Genomic DNA, 17,398 nt, shown 5'->3' on the forward strand with positions numbered 1-17,398 from the left:
TGAATCCCTTCTTCTGCCAAGTTTTGAGTTCTTAGAAAGAGATGACCCAAGCAGTGCATGGACTTTTCACTGCAGGGAGTTCAACACAGGATATACTCTGGAAGTGAAACTTTCTGTGGTGCATTCCAGGTGTACTGCCCTCGATGTGTTTCCCAAATCCACATTCTCCAAACTATGTACAGCTTTATTTGTTCGTTTCCAAAGCTGCTGCTTGGCTAAACTCTCCTAGGAGCCCATAATGTGCAGCAAGCTCCCTTCACAGTAGGAATATGAAGGCCGTGAGTCGGAAACAGAGACCTACTGGCTCTATGCCCTTTTTCCATGGTGCTGGCTGCCGCTTTATCTGCTCCCTTGCGCTAGAGCCTGCTCTAATAAAGAGAAAATTATTGATGTAGGACCCTCCTGGCAGTCCATGGCCATCAAAAAATACAATGGCCAGAAATGCTCAATAAAGAACCCGGAGGCAAGCGAGTTTTGCTGCATAACCTTATGCTTTAGCAAGGCTACTACTTGCTTTACTAGCAAGGTGAGCGAAGCTGCCGTTCATGCTCTTCTGGCCACCCTGCCATCTCTTGCACAAGATTAGTCCTACAGCTGAGTGCTCTGTCCTGGAAGGAGTGCCAGCATTCGAATCCCAGAGGCACTAGTAGGTATGCATTCACTAGGTAACTCTCTGCTCTAGCGCAGATGGAATGCAAATACCAGAGTCTTCCAGCACACATATCAGAACACACTGTCCTTGGGGAAACCAGTGAGAAAGAAGACCTTTTGTTCTAATTTGGTTTCAGCATGCAGACAGGAAAGGAAACCCATTTTACAACAGAAAAAAACAAGAGCAAGCCAAAAACAAGCTGCTATCAAGACAGAGCCAAAGAGAATAGTACACTGTTGCTGTGCATAGTTATACTTTTTTGGTCTTTGGCCCTATATCTAGTGTAAAACATCTGTAGACACAAAGAAGACAAACGGGAGCTTGCAAGAATTACTTCCACATCATCAATGAATGCCCACATGTTGATAACACCACATGAGGATGATGTATTGTACTGCCGGTCAAATTACATACATTCAGACACAGATTTCGGCCCATCACATGTCACCACAGCCCAAAAGCATGTGGCAGTGCCATGATGTATCAGATCTAGAGAACCTTGATAGCTATAATGTGATTTAGAACAAAGAGGACTATAAGAGCCTGGCATATGCATTATGCACCACACTATGCCATATTTACATCATGATCTTTGGAGAGCTGTGCAGTAATGTGCCAAATTCACAGCATTGCTTGAGTGTGTCATGCAAAGTTCACCTCATTACCATAGAATATTGTAAAAACAGTGTGCCTAGCAAGGGAAGAGCTGTATCGAAGCATGTGACCTCTAGAGAAGTACAGCAGAAATGGTGATTACCATATCCATAGCATTGCCTTAATAAGGTGGTAATCCACCGAGTGAAGCAAACACGATTACTTTAGGCATCAATGGCCTTGCAAACCAACAGCACTGCTCTGAAAATACTAATCCTTCAACACCAAAAGCTTATCAGATTAGAGTGTGGCTGTTGTGTGTTAACACGTTGTTTCAATTAGTGCCCATCATGTTATGTACCTGCCCACCATTCACTATTGCCTAAAAATCCATCCCCCGCCCCCCCACACGCAATTGCTTACTGCAAATGTTTGTTTTTACTGCATTCACACATGTACACCTACTTATGTATTTTGTTACTGTGACTTTTGTTCACATATTCATATAATGTGTAGTCCTTTAGCTCATGTCTAATGGTCTTGGCAATATCTTGGCTATATGGATAAGTACAAGTAAAAATTCTCACACTGTAGCAGAACTTACAAGGTCACGTTCTCATGCAAGCTCTGTGAAACAGTATGAATATAGTTTATTCGGCTCTCTTAAAGAAAGAAAGCTACTCCGCCAAGAACACTGGAAGATAAGACTAAGAGTTCTCACAGACAGAGCCTGGCTTTGCGGGCAAAGACCAGTTTGCCTGTACAGAACAGGTATGCGATTAAGATGTATTATGTTTGAGTATTTTTATTGCACAAAGTACAATAGTATGAAACCTCATATTTCACAGTTAACATGAAATGTGTAAAATATTTCATGGGGTCCTACGAAATATTGCTTTCATAATGATAATTCTATGCCGCAGAGGACGCCCAAATCATGTGGCATGATAATCTATATTATACAGCAATACAATGCAAATTATGCGACATAGCCTCTGGTAATATTGATCAATCAATTTGAGTAGATTTGCATGTTAGATGGAAATGCAACAAATCCATAATTATGCAATAGAGGCAGCAGCCAAAAAATCCATAATTCCACTGTCACTGACCACTCTTCATTGTTTTATCAACTATCTATCAATGAAAGGTACACATAACCTAAATGTGGAAAATTACAGTAACAGTGAATAAAGAAGATATTTTCTAATAGCTCGAGTGGTCTATGATATCTCTCAGAGTCTGAGGGGGAAAACAGTCATCATTATTCACTGCTAAACATCTAGAATGTTATATTTTGTGTGGTTCCTACTTTAAACAGGTAACTAAACAGGGGGAGGGAAAACGGGGAGCCATACACAACATGGCCTAACCGGTCTCATCCCCCTTCCGCATGTTACACTTGGTGTATGTACTGTCACCCACCTCTACCACTTTCTGGCCATCAAAAGCCACCCCCACCAAAAAATGAATACTTGACATCCTGTCTACAGCACCCTCAGTACTACTCACAAATATTAAAAATACATACTTATTTTCATGCCAACTATCTTCTGATTTTACCACCCCCTACTCAACCGATTTTTAAACAAATGACTGGGTGTACTGCAACCCACCCACACCATCCTCTCTTCAATCCATCCCTCTTCTGCCCAGATCCTGAATAATACCTAGTGTCCGGCCACTCACCACCCTCTGTGCGTTCCCTCCCGATCGCCACCCAAAGTACTACTCCCTGCTCTCCATCAGAGCAGAGAGCCAGCGCTGCACTGACAAGCCACATGGATGTCCTTTATGATGTAGCAATGGTGGAAAACAAGATTTGTTTCCCACTGTTGTTATGCCATAACAGTGAATAATCAGATTTAGAATCCGATAGTCACAATCCACAATCTCAATGAGAGCTATGCACAATTAATTTCAATCCATGATCATTGTTGCGCTTCGCAGAGCACAGTTTCTCCATTTTATAGCCACAACAACTTGTTAACAGTATTGTTTTCCGTACAACTCTCCATTAAGTGGAGAAAGCATAGGCTATGCACCACATTGACCCTATACCATACACTTCATGGGATTTTAATGCAAGGCTCTGGAATAAATACCAGGACGGTAGTTTACCAATCCAAAGCTGTAAGACTGTGCCTGGAGCGGTAAAAGTATTTTGTCATTTTACAGTTCGGCCTGGATGGACCTGTGCTAATCCTATGCTTGAAAAGTTTGCTGGAAAATCAGACAGTTAAAGTGAACAGATTCAGAGTGTTGCTGGTGTTGCAGGGTGGCCTATACAAGAGCTGCTCTACACCCAAACTTGAGATCTACCCAGAGTTCTCTGCTCTTTTTTTTGCAAACTTTGTGAGGTACTCTGACCCTCAAAGGGTATATATAATGTAATTTGATATTTTAGTTACTTTTATTTTTTTGGGAGAGAACCCCCTGAACCCCCCATGTTTTTAATGTACTCCTAACCTGACTTTACCACTGGCCACCCCAAACCCCCAAAAGTACCCTTACCTACCTTTACCACTACCCTCTCTTAAATCATAAAATTACCCTTGCCTCCTTTCACCACTGCCTAAACCTAAAAGTATGCTTTCTTCACTTTACCACCGTCAATTTATAAATCCTAAAATTACCATTTACCAATACCCAGACCTAAATCCTTTTTTCAAATAACATAATAATTACGTTATTTAAAATAAAAAAAACGTACCTGCGTTGTAAAGGCTGTGTGCTAAAATGCATTGCGTTGTAAAGGCAATAACCAGTATTCTTATAAATCAAATTTGAATGCAAAATGCATTAAGGAAATTAAAAACCTACATTTTAAAATGTGCTTTTCTTTTGCAATACATTGACCAGGTCTAAGAAGACAAAGAAAAATAATAAAACGTAATGTGAAACAGTAACTTTTTTCTGAAAGGGTTCTTTATTTACAATGTTTTTTTTTCTTTTCTTTTCTTTTTTTGAGTTTCAAAAAGACTTTATTGCATTCAACTCACAATACACATGGCTTGTAGCCTACAACCATAGCTTGGCCGGCTGCCCCACGAAGAATCAAGCAAATCTCAGTCTAAGTTGTAAGTCTATACACAGCAATCCGCCTACAACCCCATCGGGAAGGCCGCGTCAACTTGACTATGTACTTTTAAGCAGTTATGTTAAAGCAACTCACAATTGGAAAAAAAAAAGATTAAAAAAAGGGCAACTACAAAGGTCACAGTTTAAGCACAGTATGCGTACAGTTTGTCCATTGACCTACATCCATCCACACCTATGCCTATAAGATATCATACAGGACGTTCCAAATAATAACACAGTCAGCACGATCGTCGGGTGCCAGTCAACCGTCAAGTCATATGTCACCATGATACTACAAGCAAGCCTGCCGATCAGTCCCAGTGAACCCCCAAGTTCGTGTGCCCATTAGGGAATGCAATGTGTTTTGAGTGTCGCATCTGCGGGCTAAAGAGGATCACTGTGCTCACTAGTATGCACATCGTCTGGAGGGCACTGTGAGGTCAGGTTCGCCGACGCACTCCCTTCAGCTTCGCCTGATCGCGCTAATAGGTAAGATGTCAGTGGCGACTAGATGTCCCTAGGCCTAGAGGCGCTGGACAGTAGCTCGGCATAAGTGGTAAGCTGCTCCTGGCAATAGATCATGTCATCAAGCCACTCCTTAAACTTGGGTGCCCGTCCCCTGCCCCACCTACAGGCTACCCATCTCTTCGCCATAAGTAGTGCCAAGGCTATGTATTGACGGAGTGCCGGCGGCACATTTTTAACATAACTCAATAGAGCCACCAGTGGCGTGGCCTCCAATTGTACTTCGGTCATCTGACGTAGGGCGTCAAAAACATGCTCCCAATACGCATTCACTGCCGGGCAACTCCAGGCCAAGTGCAACATGTCCGCTCGTGGCAAATGGCATCTGTCGCATCTGTCCGAGTCTCGCAGCTGGTGTCCATGCATTTTAACCGGCGTATAGTACAGCCTATGTAGGTATTTATAATGGATTACACGCAGCCTACTGCTGGCGGATATGCGCTCAGTCTGCAAACAACAATACTCCCACTGATCGTATGTGAGATCAAATCCGAACTCTTCCCCCCACCGTGCTTGGGACTGTGGGGTCTCCGTCTCCCGTTGTGTGTGGATTGTGCGGTACAGCAAGGAGACCAGCCTCTTAGGCTTCTCCTGCTGTAGGAGTACATGCAGCGGGCCACATGTTTGTGGTTCCTCGGGGAAGGTCGAGTACAGAGCCCGGATACCCTGCTTAAGTCGTATGTACAGGAAAGTGTCTAGGGGAGTGTGGTCCGAGTCTCGGAATACGCTCTCCGAGGTACGGAAATGTCCATTATAACCCATATGTAGTAATCTTGAAATCAAAGGGTTTTTAGAAGCCATGAGGATATTTCGTACTAACACATCCGAGTTGGTAGTGGTCGGTGTGGCTAAGTACCTAGGCTGGGCATGGATTATTCGAACTAGGAACACCAATGTTTCTTAATGTTTGTTTTTTATATATCTTATATATTGATAACGTTGGTTGTTATTATAACTGGAAGTCTTTATTGAACTGTTCACTAAATTGTTTAATACCCTTTTAGACAAAGAAAACTTTTAGATCATGGTTTTATAAAATTTTGGTGTTTTTATGTACTGTCTTTTATGAATTGATATTCGAAATAAAGACTTTTGAACTGAACTGAAATGTCCATTATCATAAAGGTCACCCCATGTGGCAAGGGATTTTTGTTCCCTAAATCTATGAAAAACCGTTTCCTGTAACATTGGCATGGTTGGGTGGTACACCAGTGGTAAAAGCGGAGAGTAAAGCGTGGTAGCCGCCAGGAGACGTTCAATGCGCCGCCACGCAGTAATCGTGGCATGTACAGTGTTCTGTGTGCGTTCGCGGGCCTTCAGATTAGCATACAGTACTCCCTCTATCGGGATCGGGTGTGCTAGCCAGTGTTCAGCTGTCAGCTGCGGCATATATTTGGGCTGTCGTATCCAGAAATATAGATAATGTGCTTGAGCACTTCTATAATACAATAAGAAATCTGGGATCCCAAAGCCACCCGTGGCATAAGGTCTAGTCTGGAGTCTAGCCTGTTTCCCTCCCCATACCAATCTGATCAACTCGGTTTTGAGTAGCTTAAAAAATTGACGCCCCGGATAATACGGGATGTTTAAAAATAAGTAGAGTAACTGCGGGAGTATTATCATTTTGATCAATGAGGCGCGCCCAGCCAGGGAGAGTGGGAGCTTTATCCAACAAGTCACATTATCAGTAATGCGGGACAGCGCCACCCCATAGTTGAGCCGCATGAGCTCCTCCCAATTTTCGGTGATGCCAATCCCCAAGTAGCGCAGCTCATCGTCGCACCACTCCAACGGATAGTCTAGTGGAAAGCGCTCTACGGAGTCCGTCAACGGAAACAGACAGGATTTTCCCCAATTGATCTGGACTCCCGAAATACCTCCAAAGACAATGAACTCATGAAGGAGCACATTTAAATTAGTCTTAGGGTCTTGTACGTACAAAGTAATATCGTCTGCATACATGGATATCAATATTTGCCGCATATTGCATCGCAACGCTACGTCATTGTGATGTTGTCTCATCCGTGCCGCCAGTGGTTCGGTTGCCAAGGCAAAGAGGAGAGGGGACAGGGGGCAACCCTGACGGGTGCCGCGAGTGATCGGGAATTTCGGGGACATATGCCCATTAACGAGCACCCTGGCCCCTGGTTGATGGTACAAAAGCCGTATCCATGATAGAAAGAGTGGGGGGAAGCCCATCCGGAGCATAATCCCAAATATATAGTTCCATTCGATAGAATCGAAGGCCTTGGTGGCGTCAAGAAAAATTGCTGTTAAAGCTAATTCTGGGGAGACGTTATTCAATATGGTAAAAAGGGTCCGCAGGTTGTGGGAGGTGGACCTTCCCGGGACAAACCCAGACTGATCCAGTAATACTAAGTGCTCTAGCAGCAAACTCAGTCGATTAGCAATAAGCTTTCCTAGAATTTTGGCATCGCAGTTGAGGAGGGAAAGTGGTCGGTAAGACCCACACAGGTGAGGTGGTTTCTCAGGCTTTAAAAGTGAAACAAAGAGCGCTTCCCTCATGGACAGAGGGAGGATGCCAACCTCCAAAGACTCCTCGTATACTTCACGTAGGATTGGGGCCATCAGATCTATGTATGTTTTGTAGAATTCTATCGGGATACCATCTAATCCGGTGGCTTTCCCAGATTGCATACCCATGATGGCCTCCAGGACCTCATCTAATTCAAATGGGGTGCATAGAAATTCCCGGTGTACATCGCTTAGCCAGCCCAGAATGACATCCCCTAGGTAAGAGTCTAAATCTAAATCAGCGTCGATATCGTCCATCGGGGAATTCTGGGGCTCACCAGCAGCCACTCCGCCTCTGTTCGTCTTTTTCAAGTGTTTAAGGAATTCCTCCACTTGTTGAGGCTTCGTAAAGAACCTTTTCTTTCCCTGATGGGTGACCTGCAGCCGCACCGGGTATAAAAGTGCATAGTCAATCTGGGCTTTGCATAGTTTGTTCTTGACATCCACAAATTTCCGCCTCTCTTCTTGGACCATGGGCGTGAAGTCAGGATAAATGGAGAAGGACAATAGGACAATACTTGCTTGCTGCGCGCAGCCCTCAAGGCCACATCCCGGTCCCTGTAATTTCAGAGTCTCGCTATAATGGGTCGTGGGGTGTCCCCAGGTTTAGGCCGAGGGCCCAGCGATCTGTGGGCGCGTTTGACGATGAATCGAGTGGAAAAGGCCTCGGAGCCTATCGCAGACAGAAGCATTTTCTCCACATAGTCTTCCATTCGCCCAGTATTGGTTGTTTCCGGTAAACCTAAAATGCGAACGTTGTTGCGCCGACTGCGTGCTTCTAAATCTTCGTTCTTCGCTGCGATAACCCTCAATAAGTTATCCATGCGAGCCAGCTGCGACGTGTGGCGAGCAGCTGTGTCTTCTGAATCCGAGATGCGCCGTTCAGTTTCCTTGATTCCCTCATCGTGGCCATCAAGCTTGTGAGCAATAGCGTCCATTCGTGATGACATCCTGTCCACTTTATCCACAATGGTGGCAAACCCCTGTCGCACTTCCCGGAGGATATCCTGTACATCAATGGTTTGAGATGTCGCAGCGTCACGAGCACCACTGTTCCCAGCTTGTTCTTGATCATCCTACCCAGTGCGGTTTACTTTTTTGGCTGCGTCAAAGTTAGGTTTGGGCTATCTCATTCCCATGAGGCACAGGGTCAAGGCTGATTTGCATATGGCCATGTCTGAACTGGGGTGGTGTGGAGTGCAAAAAAACAATGGATTTAGGCCCAGATCTCTGTACTGGGGTGAATGTATGACATTGATCTGCATTCTGTCCATCAATTGTTGTTTTTGCATTTGTCACCCCGAGTGGGATGGGTATGCTCAGACATGAGTCCCATGCTCTCCACACCACTGGAGTCAAGCTATCCTGGCTGAAGACGGCTGATAGCCAGAAACCGGTCCTAGGATGCTCGATTCCGGTCCAGGAAAGACATGGCTTGGCAGTTCGGGCAGGACTGGTCCCATGAGGCACAGGGTCAAGGCTGATTTGCATGTGGCCATGTCTGAACTGGGGTGGTGTGGAGTGCAAAAAAACGATGGATTTAGGCCCAGATCTCTGTACTGGGGTGAATGTATGACATTGATCTGCATTCTGTCCATCAATTGTTGTTTTTGCATTTGTCACCCCGAGTGGGATGGGTATGCTAAGATGTGAGTCCCATGCTCTCCACACCATTGGAGTCAAGCTATCCTGGCTGAAGACGGCTGATAGCCAGAAACCGGTCCTAGGATGCTTGATTTCGGTCCAGGAAAGACATGGCTTGGCAGTTCGGGCTGGACTGTTCCCATGAGGCACAGGGTCAAGGCTGATTTGCATGTGGCCATGTCTGAACTGGGGTGGTGTGGAGAGCAAAAAAACGATGGATTTAGGCCCAGATCTCTGTACTGGGGTGAATGTATGACATTGATCTGCATTCTGTCCATCAATTGTTGTTTTTGCATTTGTCACCCCGAGTGGGATGGGTATGCTCAGACGTGAGTCCCATGCTCTCCACACCACTGGAGTCAAGCTATCCTGGCTGAAGACGGCTGATAGCCAGAAACCGGTCCTAGGATGCTTGATTCCGGTCCAGGAAAGACATGGCTTGGCAGTTCGGGCTGGACTGTTCCCATGAGGCACAGGGTCAAGGCTGATTTGCATATGGCCATGTCTGAACTGGGGTGGTGTGGAGTGCAAAAAACACGATGGATTTAGGTCCAGATCTCTGTACTGGGGTGAATGTATGACATTGATCTGCATTCTGTCCATCAATTGTTGTTTTTGCATTTGTCACCCCGAGTGGGATGGGTATGCTCAGACGTGAGTCCCATGCTCTCCACACCACTGGAGTCAAGCTATCCTGGCTGAAGACGGCTGATAGCCAGAAACCGGTCCTAGGATGCTTGATTCCGGTCCAGGAAAGACATGGCTTGGCAGTTCGGGCTGGACTGTTCCCATGAGGCACAAAGTCAAGGCTGGTTTGCATATGGCCATGTCTGAACTGGGGTGGTGTGGAGTGCAAAAAAACTATGGATTTAGGCCCAGATCTCTGTACTGGGGTGAATGTATGACATTGATCTGCATTCTGTCCATCAATTGTTGTTTTTGCATTTGTCACCCCGAGTGGGATGGGTATGCTCAGACGTGAGTCCCATGCTCTCCAAAACACTGGAGTCAAGCTATCCTGGCTGAAGACAGCTGATAGCCAGAAACCGGTCCTTGGATGCTTGATTCCGGTCCAGGAAAGACATGGCTTGGCAGTTCGGGCAGGACTGTTCCCATGAGGCACAGGGTCAAGGCTGATTTGCATATGGCCATGTCTGAACTGGGGTGGTGTGGAGTGCAAAACAAGCATTTGCAATGCAATAGACCTCGCATTAGGAAAGTTTGAGCTACTGGTATTGTAAACGGCAATGGTTTTATTTTTGTGTTGGTTTTGAAAATAGCGAAGTTATCAGCTTTGTCATTAACAATGCCAATAGTTTTACCTTTCACAAATATGATACCTATAGCATTTGTAATGCAATATGTGTTGTATTTACGTGACTTAGATGTATTGATATTACAAATAACAATTGCTTTTAATTTTTTTTTAATTAATACTTAAGTAAAAGTTATTGGAATTTATAATGGCAATAGCTTAAACGTTTGTAAATAACTTGTGAAGATTATGTTCAGTGTATTTTATTGTGACAAAAATCTAAGCACAGAAGTGAAATATTTACTTTTTTTGTGACATTTGTAATAAAGCTTGAAACATTGAGAGAACCTATTTGAACCAGTTGTTGTTGAATGGTTGCACAGAGTGATGTTGTGGTGGCGCCGAGTGATGTTGTGGTGGCGCCGAGTGATGTTGTGGTGGCGATGAGTGATGCTGTGGCGTTTAGTGATGTTGTGGTGGCGACGAGTGATGCTGTGGCGTTTATTACTGATGCTGTGGTAGTGCAGAGAGATGTTGTGGTCCCCCTGAGTGATGCTGTGGTGGTGCTGTGGTGATGCGATAGACAGATAGATAGAGGGCGATAGACAGACAGAGTGACGGCGATAGACAGAGTGAGGGCGATAGACAGACAGAGTGAGGGCGATAGACAGACAGAGTGAGGGCGATAGACAGACAGAGGGAGGGCGATAGACAGACAGAGCGAGGTCGATAGACAGACAGAGCGAGGGCGATAGACAGACAGAGCGAGGGCGATAGACAGACAGAGCGAGGGCGATAGACAGACAGAGCGAGGGCGATAGACAGACAGAGCGAGGGCGATAGACAGACAGAGCGAGGGCGATAGACAGACAGAGCGAGGGCGATAGACAGACAGAGCGAGGGCGATAGACAGACAGAGCGAGGGCGATAGACAGACAGAGCGAGGGCGATAGACAGAGCGAGGGCGATAGACAGAGCGAGGGCGATAGACAGAGCGAGGGCGATAGACAGAGCGAGGGCGATAGACAGACAGAGCGAGGGCGATAGACAGAAGGAGCGAGGGCGATAGACAGAGCGAGGGCGATAGACAGAGCGAGGGCGATAGACAGACAGAGCGAGGGCGATAGACAGACAGAGCGAGGGCGATAGACAGACAGAGCGAGGGCGATAGACAGACAGAGTGAGGGCGATAGACAGACAGAGTGAGGGCGATAGACAGACAGCGTGAGGGCGATAGACAGAGTGAGGGCGATAGACAGACAGAGCGAGGGCGATAGACAGACAGATAGAGGGCAATAGATAGATAGAGGGCAATAGATAGATAGAGGGCGATAGATAGATAGAGGGCGATAGATAGATAGAGGGCGATAGATAGATAGAGGGCGATAGATAGTTAGATAGAAAAAAGGTGTCACTGTCTGCATTTTACCCCCAAGCCCGTAATCTTAAAAAACGTGGGAAGTGCTTTTTTTAATGCAGGACTTCATTGTACTCTATATTTTGCCCCTTTCAGTTGTATAAAAGTCCACTTGTGACATCACTTCCTACCATGAAATAGCACCACAGCGATGTCACAGAACAGCCTATTAAATGGGTAGAGAAGTAAGGCATGCCATCAGGATACTAAATCATATATATTTGTTAATAATGCCGCAAATAATGGTAAAAATAAAACTAAAATTTAAAAGACATCTTAGATATACACACATTAGGAAACTAGAAAAGAGATACCCTAGACAGCCTGGCATAGTTGCTCCGGAAGGGCAGGAGTAGCAGCAGATCCCTCCTGGTCACCAGCCAATATTATATTCCAGCAATATCAATATTGTGAAGATAACACTCATTTTGGGGGAGTTTCACTTTAAGAGACTGTAACATTCATATGGTGTATGATTAACTAAAACTGAAGCAAGGCTCGTGCTTCAGCGTTATATTCAGTATAAGTAATACGTGGTTTACATAGTGCCATGGAATGAATGAGTGCCGCAGACTGCTAGGCGGGCGCGTGGCAATGTCATGCAGTTCTTATTATGTGCTGGTCTATTTTCAGCCTCTGCTTTAAAAACGTGCAACCGATTGCCGTTGGGAAGCAAAGATCGGGTCCGATAAGCAAAGCAGGGGGATGCCAACACTTCCCATATCTCCCTTCAGCTGAATCCACGTTACAGCCTCACTCTAACATTTCTTTAAAATAAAGAGAGGATTTTTGACTGGCTGCAGAAAATCTTGGCCATGAAACAGACGTCAATACTTTCCTGTTTATCATGGCCACAGACGGTACCACTGGCTGAAACCTAAGCGTATCCTGATGATTTGATCTAGGCCGGCTGGGAAAATGTATGGCGATGTGTGGGCAGGAAGAGCAATGGGCTGCGAAGGCTCATGAAGCGGAGCAGCTGGGGAGAGGTACCGGCATGGAGGGGTGCGGACAGAGACATGTGGGCAGAAACAGGGAAAGGGAACTCTGCGGCCAGGGAGCGGTATGGGCTCGGAGAGCTGTGCACTGGGAGAAGGGCGGACAGATAACTGCGGGTTGGGAACAGGCTGGGAGACCTGCTGGGAGGAAGATGTGGTGCAGGCTTTGCCGTGAAATGGATCCCCCCAAAAATAAGCCTGTTACATGTTGCTGGTATTGGTAACTAACATACACTGCTTGCATTAAACATGCCACCCCCCATTCCCCCTTCCCCCTTCGCTTCTTACACTCGAAATCCCTCCCCTTCCTTATTCTACTTCGAAACCAGGTTCTCCCTAGATTCCATCTATTTATTTATTTATTTAATGCGAGTTAGCTCCATCAGCCTTACCGCGCTATAGGTCTCCTCATCAATACGTGGCTCATACCAAAGAGCGCCCCCAGAACTCCTGCTTCCTTCCAAGGTCCCCAAGTAGTCCTCGCCTACCCTCCCACCAAACCCCCTCACCTTCACCATCTTAATCATGTTCTTGGCGATCTGCAGGTCCCCCTGGTGTTTCTGCCCAATTTCGCCAATGATGAAGCAGGGGTGGTCGCCGCCGATGGCACAGCCCGGGCACAGCTGGAACTCCAGAGGCATGGCTGGAGCTGTGTGTAGAGCCTGCGGGTTGCTGGTGCTACAGTAGCCGTGAGTCCCGGGATTGACTGCCAGCCAAGGATCTACCACGGAGGAGAGCAGAGGGGGCGGCGTCGCCCACGGGGCAACCTGGCAAGGGACAAAGCTGCGTAATCGCTCTGCAGCCAATCAAGTGCCAGTCGGCGGCAGTACAGCCAATGGCAAGGTTAGGAAGAAAGAGGGGGCGGGCAGACAGAGTCGAGGGCATGACTCACTGTATGAGGAGGAAGAGAAAAGCAGCTTGCCGCGAAACCGCGGTTGGAGCGCACGAGACGCCGTGCGCGTGCACGTTGGCTGTCCATGTGCAAGCTGTGATGAGGAGAAGACACGCCAAGCCTGCTGCCGCCGAGAGTGACCCACTGCGGAGGGAGAGGGACATGCAAGAAGAGCCCGGTGAGTGAGTGGGGGGGGAGGGGACGTGTGTGTGTAAGCGCGCGGCGGCGGGGGAGCCGGGGATTCTCTATGTATGTGTGTGTGCGTGTGTGTGTGTGCGCCCACGGCGGCGGGGTTCTCTATGTGTGTGTGTGCGTGTGTGTATGCGCGGCGGCGGGGGGGGGATTCTCTATGTGTGTGTGTGCGTGCGTGTGTATATGCGCGGCGGCGGGGGGGGTGGGTGGGTTCTTTATGTGTGTGTGTGTGTGTGTGTGCGTGTGTGTATGCGCGGCGGCGGGGGATCTGTATGTGTCCGTGCGTGTGTCTGCTTACAAGGAGCCACGGGAGACAGGAAGCGCGCACGACCTGATCCGTTTACGCGCGCATGCACATCTCTTGTCTCCTGTCTCCTGTCTCCCTTGGCTCCTTGTAAGCAGAACTGATTGCAATAGAGTCTCGCAGCGACGATCGCTTCGCAATCCGTTCGCAGGTGCGAGACCTAAAAACGATGGATTTAGGCCCAGATCTCTGTACTGGGGTGAATGTATGACATTGATCTGCATTCTGTCCATCAATTGTTGTTTTTGCATTTGTCACCCCGAGTGGGATGGGTATGCTCAGACGTGAGTCTCATGCTCTCCACACCACTGGAGTCAAGCTATCCTGGCTGAAGATGGCTGATAGCCAGAAACCGGTCCTAAGATGCTTGATTCCGGTCCAGGAAAGACATGGCTTGGCAGTTCGGGCTGGACTGTTCCCATGAGGCACAGGGTCAAGGCTGATTTGCATATAGCCATGTCTGAACTGGGGTGGTGTGGAGTGCAAAAAAACGATGGATGTAGGCCCAGATCTCTGTACTGGGGTGAATGTATGACATTGATCTGCATTCTGTCCATCAATTGTTGTTTTGCATTTGTCACCCTGAGTGGGATGGGTATGCTCAGACGTGAGTCCCATGCTCTCCACACCACTGGAGTGAAGCTATCCTGGCTGAAGACGGCTGATAGGTAGAAACCGGTCCTAGGATGCTTGATTCCGGTCCAGGAAAGACATGGTTTGGCAGTTCGGGCTGGACTGTTCCCATGAGGCACAGGGTCAAGGCTGATTTGCATATGGCCATGTCTGAACTGGGGTGGTGTGGAGTGCAAAAAAACGATGGATGTAGGCCCAGATCTCTGTACTGGGGTGAATGTATGACATTGATCTGCATTCTGTCCATGAATTGTTGTTTTTGCATTTGTCACCCCGAGTGGGATGGGTATGCTCAGACATGGCTTGGCAGTTCGGGCTGGACTGTTCCCATGAGGCACAGGGTCAAGGCATTCTGCATTCTGTCCATCAATTGTTGTTTTTGCAGGCTTACCCATGGCGCCAAAGTTCTCCCAGGTGTAGCTCTTGTTATGCTCAGCAAGGGATGTGTCCCGCCCGCTGGGGCAATGGGGCGATCAAGTGGTGCGCAGCGCAAGGCAGAGAAAAGGGGGGAGTGAGAAGCACGTGTCCGCTCTGGTGCTGGTCCAAGGTGGGTCCCCTCGCCGGATTACCAGCACACCAGTGTTGGTAGCCTGATGCAAAGCTCCCAGTAGCACAGGGTGCCCCAAAGAGAGCGTCAGTATATGGCTTTCCTGTGCCGAGATGCACAGAGTGGAGGCCTGTTGTCACGAGTGCCAGAGATTCGGGCCTGTTCTGCTCCCAATTGTTCAACTCTGCCCCCAGCTCATGCCCCAGAGTTTCTAGACGCATGGGGCCACTGCTGCTACTCCGATCGCGGCACTCGCCTCCGCGAGCCCCGCATGAAAAGGGGGCCCGTAGCGCGCCAATCACAGGTCCACCTCTGCGCCGCCACTGAGCGCCTCCAGCCGGGTCCACAGCCCACGCAAGTCCCAGCGAGGCCTCAGGGAATGCGCTCCAGCTCCGGGTGCGGTCCGACCGCCGCCCTCCCGAGGGTGATGTCGCGCAGCGGAGGCGGCAGGTGTTTCTAGCTGCCAGGAACAGCGGGGCAGCACCGCAAGGGTCGCACACACGCCGGGGCCTGGAAATCGCGGCACATGCAGCTGGGCTGCTCCTCCACGTCCCAGGAGTTGCCAGGAGCTCCGTCAGCGGCAATGAGGCCGCCCGGGGGAATTCAGGTCTCTTTGTGGTCGCCGCAATGTTGTACGGCCTGCGCGGCCTAGTTGTCACTCTCGCTGCACCGGGCTGGAGTAGCCCCAGGGGCCGGCACTCAGTTTACAGGGGCGCGCCCGGCGAACGGGTCAGCTTCAGCAGCAGCTTATACAGGCAGAAGGCTGTTATGATGCATGATACTCGCCATGTAATCGATGGGGAGGCAGCTCTCGTGATCGGATGTCTCATATGTCACCTTTGGGGCCGGTAAAGGATATTTAAGAGGATTAATGTCGCCGGGCGGCAGGAGCCCCACTAACTTGCGGCCATCTACAAGTGCGCCACCTAGCGCCTTCTTTATTTACAATGTTTATTTTCACACACTGGGGAGGTGCTTGCATCAAGGATGGGTTTACAAAGGATGACCTTGTCAGGTGGGAAGATTGTCTAAGAGCAGGACTGTTATTGTGCGAGTTTGTTTTATTTTTTACTAAAACAGAAAAAAAGACAAAATCCTATGTTAACCATCCATTTAACTTCATTTGTTTTAGGGGAGCTAATTATGCTGCAAAGGAATTCAGCATTGTGAATTTGGGGAAAGTTAGATCTTTTTTCTTTGAAATACAAACTTTGAAACAACAGGCAAACATTCAATATGACGGTTTACCCATGATATTATTTTATACAACCGTACTGTACAGTTGGGTGCTGTATAAATACCACATTATATTTTATGTTTCAGGGCAAAAAAAAGATTTATATTTTCTGATATCACCAGACCCCCCTCAAAGGCAATACCATTCCATATGATACAGTTACCTTTTGTCCTTTATGCATTCTCTCTCTTAACATAAACACACACACACATTTACATAAAGTTAACACAATACATACACCTTTAATATTGTACTCACGTAGAGTCTGGACTGAACCTGCACTGCAAAGCGTAGCGCTTATGGGCTGGAATCTTTGTCTTCGGAATGAGTTGCGTAACTTCCTCTCCAATGCCTCCAGTTAAGTTCCACACATAGCAATTACCCTTAAAAGCACAAGATAAGGAGGATAATACACAAATGAAGTTCCTGAACCAACCTGTGAACCTTCATCTGCTAAATTGAATGGTAATAAGGAATGGCCGATCAGGAACATGGTGGAATAGTATGTAGGTGAACGCATGACAAGTCAGTCAATCCGTGTTCAGGGAGTGTATACCAATAGGGAGAATACGTTGATATAAGCTAAAAAGTGTGTCCACAGCACCTAGAAGGGCAAAACATAAATCAAGTTGTGCAAAAAAAAGAGGAGAGATGTGGCACGGGAGGACTCTATAACTAAAAAGAGAACGGAAGGAGGGGGAGATGTTCCTAAGATGTACACCAGCACAGAGAAGGGAGTGTAAACTGGAGGAGTATAACCACTGAGATCTCACTGTGCTAAGCAAGGAGTGATAGAAATATAGCTAGAAGAGTGGGAAAGATAGCCTAGTGATTGACCACACTACTAAGGAGAAATGTTCTAGTTGAATGATGTTTCCCAATCCAAAATCAC

At 47.4% G+C, this 17,398-nt stretch overlaps 1 protein-coding gene across 4 annotated transcripts in view; it reads right to left on the reverse strand.

The window, feature by feature from the left end:
• Positions 1-17,398, reverse strand: part of MLST8 (MTOR associated protein MLST8) — a 140,555-nt gene that overhangs the window by 32,040 nt on the left and 91,117 nt on the right. For all 4 annotated transcript variants that reach the window (XM_078664836.1, XM_078664839.1, XM_078664837.1 and 1 more), the window contains one exon: positions 16,765-16,889. In XM_078664836.1, coding sequence (XP_078520962.1) covers positions 16,765-16,889 — 125 coding nt within the window. The remainder of the gene's footprint in view (positions 1-16,764; positions 16,890-17,398) is intronic.

Source organism: Lissotriton helveticus, chromosome 10 (assembly GCF_964261635.1).
Source record: "Lissotriton helveticus chromosome 10, aLisHel1.1, whole genome shotgun sequence".
NCBI classification, from domain to species: Eukaryota; Metazoa; Chordata; class Amphibia; order Caudata; family Salamandridae; genus Lissotriton; species Lissotriton helveticus.